General features: G+C 34.9%; 1 protein-coding gene across 1 annotated transcript in view; it reads left to right on the top strand.

The window, feature by feature from the left end:
• The first annotated feature begins 447 nt into the window (after positions 1–447).
• LOC107038244 (retinal homeobox protein Rx1) overlaps positions 448–11,663 on the top strand; it is a 34,382-nt gene continuing 23,166 nt past the window's right edge. The window contains exons 1-2 of the mRNA XM_015257236.1: positions 448–758; positions 10,369–10,592. Coding sequence (XP_015112722.1) covers positions 569–758; positions 10,369–10,592 — 414 coding nt within the window. The 5' untranslated portion in view covers positions 448–568. The remainder of the gene's footprint in view (positions 759–10,368; positions 10,593–11,663) is intronic.

Raw genomic sequence — 11,663 nt, 5'->3', positions numbered from 1 at the left:
CCCCCCCAACCCCCCCCCCCCCTCCCTGCGGGAGATTGCCGAACAGAACAGAACAGAACATAACAGAACCGACATCGCTGGTTTTCCCCACCGTTAACCGGCGTGTGCCGCCACTCTCCTCCCCCAATTCGCCCTCTCCGTTCATCCAGTCCAGTCAAGTATGTGTGACGTGTCTAACCCCTAACCGTGAGCCACCACTTTCCATCGGCTACTAGTGCATGCTCGCACGACGCACGATCAACACGTCTCGGCGCCTCGGTTTGTCGTACATAACCGCGTGATATTCCCCGCGTAACAGCAGTAAAATAAAATAATAAATTAGCAATGATGATGATTTGAGTAAATTTAAGTGATGTTTTTGTAATGAAATTAGTTTCATCGATATTCGCTAGTGCATCGCGCTTTTGTCATGAGTGCTAAGACCCGGAACAGTTGATCGGGGGACGCGGTAGTGCATCGGCCAAGTAAGCGTTTGAATTCGGACACTCGCGGACAATCATGACGCGCCACTTGAGAGATTGATTCTCGCTGTGATTTTTTTATGCTGTTGTGATTGGTGATATTGATTATGGAGTCGGAGCAGATGATCGAGAGGGCATCCAACTCCGAGGATTTGGTGCTGCCAAAACCGTCGAATAGTATTCCTAGGCACAGTATTGATGCGATACTGGGGAGAGGACAGAGGAGAAATCAGCAGGAGATGGAGGAGGGGACTAGGGATATCCAGTTTCCAGGGAAGGATACTCAAGAGAGTACTGGTAATTCATTCAATTAAAAAATGCGATCGAGTCGGTCAAGAAAGTCGGGATAAAACGATTCTATAATTTTTTGTCTGAATGTAGCGATCATTCAATGATTGGGGGTGGTATTGGTGGGGATGATGATGATTGTTATTGTTTGAGGAGTCTATTGTTTTCAATTGCTTCGGGATTTCCAAGTGATTTGGCTATTTTTTTGTCCAGTGAAATGCTTTTCTTATTCTTTAGTCGAACATCAGAGAGCTCTTTCATTTCAGAGAGCCCCATTCGACTTCAAGTTTCCGGACATTTTACAATGATTTCATTGTTTAAACTTTGGAGGTCTGAATTTGAATCTCCATAGAACACATTTTAAAAATCTAATCAAAAATTAGAAAGTCTACCTTTGGAGGAAGATTAGAGAAATTATTCCATAGAAAGTGCAATTTTTTGAATTACGAGCATTTTCTATAAATAATTTATAAACAATCAATTTTTCAGAATCAAAATCACTTGTTAGGAATCGCAAGGAATTTATTCATGTTCAGAATTTTATCAGAAATCGATTCTGAAATCGATTTCTGAAAGTTTAAATAATTAAAATTATTTATGTTTAAAAAAATTATTCTGTGCAAAATCGAATTTGAATGACCCTGAATATTCATGATTTTTTTTCAATTTTTTTTTACGTAATTTAATTAACAAAGACGATTGGAAATGACTGAATCCATAATGTGGTCTCATCAGCTTTCATTTGTGCCCCATTGGACCCTAAGTTTCCAGACATTTTACAATGATTTTATTATTTAAACTTTGCAAGTCTGAATGTGAATCTCGATATTGAACCGTTAGAAAACATTTTAAAAATCTGCGGAGAAATTAGAAAGTTTAATTTTGGAGGAAGATCGATGAAATAATTATATGATAATAAATAATAATTATATAATAATAAAAATGAAATAGAATGGAAATTACTTGCCTCAAGTAAATGTGTTTCAGATAAAAAATCATTATTTAGAAATTGTTTTCTCAGTGTGCATAATTAATAATGATGATGGTTTCTACTATTATTATTGTTATTATTATTGGTATTATTATTATTATTATTATTATTATTATTTGGATTTTATTTTTAGGGAGAATAATGAATTTAAATTATGTTATTTTTCATTTCAAGTTTATCTGATGTGTTTTAATATATTTTTTCCCCTCGTCATAAGCCGCGAAATAGTCCGACGGCGAGTGCACAAGTCAGCCCTCTCGTTTGACTAATTAGCCTCCCCCCACCGAACAGGTCAAATGGGTAGCTATGCAATTAATCACGACGATAATCAAAATTAGTTAGACCGCGTGTCTAGATTTACCCACATGCGTATTAAAATCGAGGCTAAAACAATTCACGAAGTATTCTCGATTCCCAGTGTTACCAACTGGTCGTAAATAATTCATATTTAATTAGGGCTGGAGGCGGAATTTAGATATTAATCTAATGCTGGGAGAGAGGCTCGTCATGTTGATCGACGTTCGAGTTAATGGAGATGTTAATTTTAATTGAGAGAAGAAAAGGGAGAGTGGGCGAGAGAAAATGGTTTTGAATAAGTCCAGGGTTATTTGATCCACTTCAGGGGGAGGGAATTTTAGGCAGAATCATAATGTAGAATGTATATTATCATATTTCATTACATAATTCTTTCAATTTTCATTAACTTAATGATCAGTCAAATTTTTTTTTCAAATTCTCAAATATTATAGATGAAATTGACTTTGAAAGATCAACGATTATTTTATTAATCGAATAATCAAGTTTGGAAATTTAGAATTCATTGTTTAATAATTGAGAATTGAAATTATTTTCAAATTTCCGTAAAAATTCGTGAAATTTAATCAATTTGAGGTGAATTTCTTTCAGTATTACTAGTTTAGTGATTTTTGCCGATTACTGTTTAGCAGTTATTTTCAGGAGAGCGGCAGTGAATTCAATTTAGAGGATAAACATCACGGAATTTCAAATTTCAATAAAAAGTGAAAGGAATTTCTGAATGCAAATTACACGGAATTTTTAATTAATTGGTTTTTCTGAATTCTCCTAATTTTTGTTAACTTTCATGGAAGGATTGAACTGAAATTTACAATTTCTATTCATTTTCCCCCAAATTAATCAATTTGATGAAAAATTGTAAATTTGTGAAATTGGAAATTCGCAGTTTGACGAAAAAAAATGAATAAAAATCGTAAATTTTCAAGAAATGTCATGCAAATTTCAGCTAAAAATTGTTCGACATCAGTGAAGAATGAAACGAATGCATTGAACGATTTTTATGCCTAGTTTTATCGTTGGAAACGGGGGAATGAAATTTCACAGTGCGTGATCCCGAAAACGCGAGAGACGCTGATCGATGGAAAAAAAATAGTGCTTCAGAGTGAGAAAAAAATAGGAGGATGAAAGGTTGGAGACAGTGTATACTGTGCAAACCTGACGCAGATATCGTGAGGCAATGTCAGCGTATAATTGGAAAATCGTTATAATCGACGTGGCAATCTCTCTCGGGGGAGTGTGTGGTGTGCAGCGCTTTGCCGCGACTAATTTGCCGAAGAACGATACCCCTGGTGACCGGTTTAGTTGTCCCAATGAGACTTTTCCTGAACATTTACCCTCAATGTTTGAATTTCTTGTTTTGAAAGTCATAATTGATTCATTGTTTGCAAATTCGTCTCATTCAATCTGTGAAATCTCCTGGGGAAGTGGTCCGATTTGGGCAAATCATATCTCATTTTAAAGATTCAGAAAAGATCTTGAGAATGAGACCAAATTTTTCGAATTTCACTCTACCGATCTCGAGTTATTAACGATAGGATTTCTCTCCTTCAATTTCAATTAATCCTAAATGTAAAGTTAATTTTGGAAAATCGCTTATATCTCCTGAACGAATGATGCGATTTCAATAAGATAGATCTCATTTTAGAGATATTTAAAAAATCTTGCAAATGAGCACCTGTTTTTTCAATTTCACTCAGCCAATCTCGAGTTGTTCACATTTGAAGATAATCGATTTTTCGTCAATATCTTCTAATTGCAAATTACAATTATTTCTCTAAAAATTGTACTTTCTTTAGGCATGGAACGTCTTAGAAGACTTAGAAATGTTTCTACGGTGGAAGAATGACAACTGAAGATCAATGATGGAATACTTTTGAAAAACCAATCGAAATAATTTATTAACTAGGTGAGAAAGTGCAAATTAATTGATTTTTCATGTGCTATAGCTCGAGGAAGGGATAATGTCTGTATTGCGGAAGATCGTGAGTGTAATGGTCTGACGTAGCAATACAAATACACTGAGTAATAGTAATGGAGGGGTGAGTTGAAGGCGTATAAGCATAAATGTGGTAAAAGTGCATTGGGTGGCAGTCGTAAAAGGCTTTGTTATAGAGGTAATACCGGGTAATACTGATCGCGTGACACTGCCACGGGCCCCACCGAGGCAATTACGTGTAATTTCATACCCATTTATACTGGATACCTTGTTTTTTTCGGCCATAAGTCACACTCTCCCAGGGACTACTGCCGAAATGAAACGTGGTTTTAAAAAAAACGAGTGAAAACGAATTAGAGTAGAATGTTAAAAATAAAAGTAGAAAGTTGAGTTACAGACAGGGCAACATTTTGAGGCATGTACAAGCGTGCGAGATCAAACTTATCGAAGTAAATTAATCGGATCGGGCTTCAATCCATTTACCTTCGGGGGGGTTTTATTATTCAATCCTCTGGGCTCATTAAAACTCTTATCGCAGCTGTAATCACATTATTTATTATTGGAGATCTTGGGGGATATCTTGTTTCATATTTTTAATGCTTTAATGGATAGTTGTACTAGATTAAGAATATGGAAGTTAGTTTTGTTACACAGCAAAAACGAGTCTGAATTTCACACACCTTTTGTTGACATTTTTCAGACAACAAAAAATGTCTGAGTAAAATGAAAATTTGTCTCAATTTCAAATATGAATTAAGATGTTTAGGCACCGGTTTGTCTGAATTTCAGACATTATCCTAAAATTATCCCAGCGAACGTGAATAATTGTTCAATAAAAGATGAAAGTTTTATGAAGTTATTTTACATAAAAATATATCAAAAATTCAAAAATTATTTTTCGCGTCGTAAGGGTACCATGCGTGGAATTAATTCTCACTTCTTCATGTTCTCTCATGAATCTCAGAAATTTCAGTTTCTTCAATTTTTTCAAATTCTCCAGTTTCTTGGAAAATTCTAGAAAAAAAATTTTTTATTCGAGAAAAATTTAGAAAATTATTCAGTTATCTAGGAAATTCGCGGACTCTCTGAATAATGCAAAAAAATGGCTTCGTTACACTTTCCTTATTGTTTACTTCCTGAATTGATCAAAGTTGCAAAATCATTCATTAATTTTTCAATTTTTTTTTTTTTATCATTGTCTTCAGCTTTGATTCAGTTTTTTCTCTTCCTCATATATTTTCATAATGCCTTTATGAATCTATGAAATTTAATACACTTGAAGTTTGAATAAAAAAAAGAAAACTTGTCATAAATAAATGAGATAAATGAGACAGATAATTTATCCTACTCTCAATTACCCACGATATTTTCAAACTAGGGGAGGTTGTGGTAAAATGGACACTTTTGACTTTTTAAAAAATATTAGTGACGGGTTGAAATGTTGATGAAATTTAATCTTTTTTTTTTCAATACAAAGAACAATTCTTTCCCTTTGTGATGAGCCTAAACTGAGCTCTATTGATATATTTGTTTCTGAGTTATGAATAATTTTAAAAAAGTCCAGTGTCCAAAGTTGAAAAAAATTTTTATGTATTACAATAATAATGGAAAATTATCAATCCAAATTATTATAAAAATACGAATGTAGCGAAATACTTTTCGTTCCCAGTATTTAACTTCCGAGACGAAAAAAAATATAAAAACCAACACCTGGGAATAAAACGACTCTCCCCATTCGGTTGCTAGGACACGTGGGCCAACGGAAGCGAATGGCCCCGTGTGCGCACACACACACACACATACACACACATACACACGTACCAACACCCGCATGATAGCGCGGTGGAAGGTGGTACAACCGCATACCGATGTTGAGAATCGATCAAATTTTCTCAATCAGAATAAAATGGAAATAGCGATTCCCGTCCGGCGAATTCTCCATTCTTGATTCTTAAAATGTTCTGTAATTATCCGATGAGGACGGGTCGAGGTGGAAAAATTGTAGATACACGGGGGAGAATGCCGGTTGAACGATTTCCCGTCGCGTGAAATTGTCTCTCGGCTAATCAAACTCTAGATCGGTGGAACGATTTAAACGAATTACCGCTCCTGTTATGGATGAATCAAACATGCACTCGGGTCTTACTGCACATTAGCCGGGATACCCCAAACTACTGATCAATACCAGAGGCACGAGCAATTGCAATTGGGTAACGAGCAATTATCAATTTTAACTCGTTAGAAAGAAGACAAACTCGATTTTAGGAGTGATTGGCTTTTTTTTCGTTCTCTTCTGTCAATTTCATTGGGGAAGAGGGTGAGGCAACTGAGGGAAGGAAGTGTCTCATTGCAGATTATTTTTTGGGGGAATAGTCATGTGAATTTATAGATTTTTACTTCCGAAGGGAAGCATTGTACACTGTTTATTAAAAAATTAATTCTCAACAAATTTTATTATGAAAATTTCCAATTACTTCTGAAGAATTTTTTCTGCTGTATTCTCCCCAAATTCATGGGAAAATCCAGGATTGAAGAATATCAATTTAGTAAGTAAAGCGAAAAAATCATATTTTTTTACTAGATTCGTTAATTTTTTCTTCTCCAATTGAAAAAAAAATTGTCTTATGAATAAAAAAAATCATATTCATTCGAAATCATTCGGAATAAAAGAAAAAATTACCAAAATTACCCAAGCAATTTAATGATAAACTCTTTACAAAATAATTATGTAAAAAAATTCGGTGAATTCTGTCGATTTTTCCCAATTTTTCTCCCGCAATTGAATTCTAAAAAATCCGATAAATTAATAAATTATGTAAGAATGCCCCCGATAATGTTCACTCGCAGCCTCTAACCCCATTACCATCTCCTCCCACCGCGAATGCTTCTCTCCCTCAGAGCAAGCCTCCCCCCAACCCGATTACGCCACAGGAAAACCCAACGAAAAAAAATGATACAATTAAATGGAAAATTGTGAGTCCCTGCACACAGGCTTCATTATAATAGTAATCAGCGCCTACCGTGCCTCGTTATCGCTACCGGTTAATAATTTAATTGTTTGGTGGCGTGCTAGGCTTTATTGGGATATCTCTGGCGGCATCGGGCTGCGGCGCGCGCGTCGATGTGTCGAGCCGTCGTCTGCACCACCGAGGGAAGGCCTATCCCTCTCTCCCTCTCCCACATGCACGAATTTTCCGGTCAAATAGTGTAAATGGGTACTCGGAGAAATGTTCAATGAATAATTAATCGCATGTAAAATTCATCTTTAGAATTAAAGTGAAGAAAAAAGAAAAAAAATTATTGAAATAGTTGCCAAAAAGTCTAGAAATAGTTGATAAAAATTATTGAAATAGTTGATAAAAAGTTAAATTGTTGGAATGGAAATTCAAAACCAGATGTAATAAATATTCTCCACAATTATAAAATAGCATTTTCGCTATTTTTTTCAAAAAGGAAAATTTTTTAAAATATTATTTTGTTTTCAATTCCAAAAATTTATAAAAAAATTCCTCGCTTCCGAATTTTCCCTTGCGTTTGTTGAGGGTGCAGTAAGAAAAAATTTCTTGTAAAGTAACTGAAAATTCTATAATAGAATTCTTTGCGTATGAGAATAGGAAAAAATTGATGGAAAACAATTTTAAAATGAAGTGAAGAAAACTCCTTTGAGGTATGTTCTATTCCACGGGGGGGAAATTGAGAGGCTGTATCTTGACATGAGATTGTTTGTACTCGACAGCTTGATTTTCCTCGTTGGCAAATACACAAACACATATATTCGATGGTAGTTGAATTTCGCATGAGGAATGCCTGTGTGCCAAGGACATATGCACAAAAGCGAAATCAATGTATAGGTGGTGCAGAATAATGTAACGTTATACTGGGTAGGAAGGTAGCGAGCAAAACCCGATGACAGCTTAAGAGGTTTTTCAGTCAAATGCTCTTAGGGATTTTTGAATTTTTTCGTTTTATCTCGTTTGCACTGTGAAAATTCGTGTCTGAAGTCGAGACTGTTTTGCCCCTTTTCAAGACCAATCTGTCCCCAAATTTGAGTCATTGCGACATGAATTCTAGGCATTTTCTAATTCCTAAGCCTTACCCATCGCCATTAATTAAAATTTATTCATCGATTCATTTTGTCAATTTTCGAATTTTTTCAAAATTCAGTTGTAACACGATAAGTAAAAAAAATGTTCTAAATTCATTGAATGACGGCTTAAAGAATTCGTTGGGATGTCCTTTTGACCGAGTTCGAAGATGAAAGCGATAGCAATAATCGTTTTTTGAGTTCTGTGAAATTTTTCCAAAATGTCGTATTTTTCGAAAATCAGAATTCCGCAGATATCTCTGGATATTGCGCTTCAAATGAATTAAATCATAGCTTAATATGATTGTTTCAATGCGACTATAACGAAGTTAAAAGATGGTTACAATAACTGTCTCGGTTAATTTGATTTTAAGAATAATTTTTGGAAGTTTAGAATTTTTCATGAATTTCCCTGAAAGTTAGATTTCTGATGGTTCCTTTAAAGGTGATGTTTCGAATGCATTCAATTATGTATAAATGAAATACTCCTGATAATATTTCATCGAAATTTTCAGAAATTTTTCGACTTTCATTAAGTGGAAAATCTGAAAAAATTATTTGGGAAGAAATTGATTTAATTCAAGAAAATAAAATAGGCTATGAGTAACATACAATGGAATCACTATACTATACGCAATACAGGAGCAATTTCCCACTTGTTTTCCAAATTAAGCAACACTTTGAAGATTATTTTTCCGTCCCTGCATTTTATACTGTTTTGTCCGCTATAATAGTAATTTTTAATTTTATATTCTCTCCGAGTAAGCCTCATTGTTGTGTCTAATATCCTAAAATAATAGGCCTTGAGGTAATCCGTTTTTTCATAGCTGATTAATTGATTGAAGATTTTTCAATTTATTCAACAACACCAAAAATCCGATCCGAAAAAAAAGAATAGAAGTTAAACGAGAGATTCAGAGTAGAGTCAGCAGCAGAAAGGACTAAATTCCTTAATCCTCTTTCGTCTTTTGACGGCGGCGAGGCTGAACTCTCTGTTTAACACCCATTGCCTCTTCAGGATTCTCCACTGTGCTTCATTTTATTTTTCTTTCAAACGCTCCAATCCTCTCGAGCGACTCGACGTACCAGCGACGAATCGACACTCATGTAACACTCGAAAATAAAACAAACGAGCTCATCTTCCAGGGGATTAAAAAATCATTAAAAATCCCACTGTCTTTTTTCCCCGTTTTTTGAAAATGTAATTTCAATGTTTCAATACTCGAGCAAATAAAACAACTGATTTTTCGTCTCAGGACAGTCTCCGAATTGTCAGCCCTAAATTTTATTTTCTGAAAATTTTTAGCGTACGATTTATTCTTCTGGGTCAAACAGAACTTGATTGAGATTTTTTTTTCTCTCAGTGCACGTAATTTTTGTCTCAAAGCTCTCTCTCGGTGCACGCTTCCATCGCCAACGATCGGCTCAAAGTTTAACTCGATTAAATCGGAGCCAAAAGGTAGTATTAAGACAACTGTAATAGCGCGAAGTGCTTTTTCCCCCCGAGATAAATTTATCGATGAGATCGAAGGGGAGCACCCATTAGAGGTGAAAAAAACGTTTTCGTCCGCCGAGTCCATTATCCTATCTCCACGTGTCAATCTCTTAAGTAGCTAGAACGTTTCACTGGGCAGTGGTAAAGACCCCTTTACACACTTCGCCGTTGATACAATCTCATATTTCTTTTTCGTATAATACAAGGAGTTGAAAAAAAAATGAGGATCGAAAACTGGTTGAGTTGTGCCCGGAGAATCGGCATCTCCATTCTTCATTCGGATTTCAGCAAAAATTACTGAGAACTAGAACGTTTTACCTGATTCTTGATGAAATTCCACTGCACGGAGAGAAATATTCAGTAAAAATGACGGAACAATTCACGTAATCCGCAATGGGGAATCGTTTTCCGGCAATTTTTATAGGAATTCAGTGAATTTTCAGGTTCGTCACCGAACAAAGTACGAAATTGTCACGTAATTTTTCCCGAAGAAGTAAAATCTTACAGCAACTTGGCGACTTATTGTGCCTCAAAAATAAAAAATTCTTGAATTCTACGTTACGTTCCGTAAAATTTCTCAATCGTTGGGGAAAAATTACGGAACGACTTGTCCCCACAGCGGTGAGTCATCAGACGGTTGGTTAATTTTTACGGAACAAATCGACTCACATTTTTATTGAATTTTACATCGCTCGCGGTTTACGTTTCGAAGCGTAATTTTTACGTTTTTTTTGGTGATTGTTATTGAATTTTTCGCAATTTATTAATCTAATTGAGGATTTTTAAATTGAATTACAGGTGAGAACTCCTGCAATTCAACGGGCGGTGGAAGTGACGAGGAACTAGGTGCCAATTGTGATGATGTGAATCCAAGCAAAAAGAAACACCGGAGAAATCGCACAACATTCACGACTTATCAACTTCATGAGCTTGAACGAGCTTTCGAGAAGTCACATTATCCGGATGTTTATTCTCGTGAGGAGCTCGCTATGAAGGTCAAGCTACCGGAAGTCCGTGTTCAGGTAAATTTAATTATGAAAATTAAAAAAACTCTGGGAGAAAGTCCGGGAATTTCTGTTATTATCGGAATGACAGCATATATATTACATTTTTTAATCAACTTTCATTTGAATTTTTTAAAGAGAATTTTCCCCAGAATCAACGATAAAATTCACAGACCCATTAATTTTTAAACGCTTCATTTACAAAATTCCAGTTTAAAAAATCAATTTAATTTTTTAAAAAAGTACGAATGTCATTTTATCAAAGAAAACATGCTCAATTTCCATTTCACCTATCGTTTCCTTCGTAATTAATCTAATCAAAAAATTAAATCATTGAACATAATCAGTTCCATCAACGAATCACTCCCCCTGTCGTGACCCACGAAATCCCAATCCTCAAAAGCTCAACATTTGAATTTACAATCGAAATGTCAAATCGACATGTAGTTTAGTAATCGTATTAAACTAAATTAAATTAATCACGTGCGTGACAAAACTTTGACTTTACTAAAAAAAAATTGACGAGTTTAAATGAAAATCCCAAAACTCCAAAACTCCTGTTTCAAAAATCAATTTCATCGCAAAATAAAAAATAGGAATGTCATTTCATAAAAAAGAACATTCTCAATTAATTGACTCAACTAGAAAATTAATAATTTTAATATTTAATTAATATTCAAATTAAATAATGATAATATTAACAAATAATACTAATAATATCAACGAATAATAAAAACTTCCCCTGCCGTCACCCCAGAAATTCTGATTCTCAAAACCTCAAATTTAGATATTTTACCTAAAAAATTGTCGTGCATCTGAAACGTTTCCTCATCCAGTAAAAACTTACTTCATTACCCACCACCAAATTAACTCAGCCCATCACCATAAACTTTTCGCATGAGATTACACCCAGCGTTATCAATTGTCAATTAAAAATGACGAAATCACTCAGCTTTCTCGATCCCTCCTTTTTTCCTCTCTCCTCCACTTGTCTATTTTTCTTCATCCTATTTTATTTTATCTCCAGTAATAAGCTTAAGGGATTAGGAGAGGAAAGAGTGATGCACACGCAGAGTAACAGGGGGCAGC

This window comes from Diachasma alloeum, unplaced genomic scaffold, assembly GCF_001412515.2.
Source record: "Diachasma alloeum isolate Michigan unplaced genomic scaffold, Dall2.0 Dall_scaffold_00279, whole genome shotgun sequence".
Lineage (NCBI taxonomy): Eukaryota > Metazoa > Arthropoda > Insecta > Hymenoptera > Braconidae > Diachasma > Diachasma alloeum.
The sequence above is the reverse complement of the archived record's forward strand: the minus strand, read 5'-3'. Positions and strand labels throughout refer to the sequence as shown.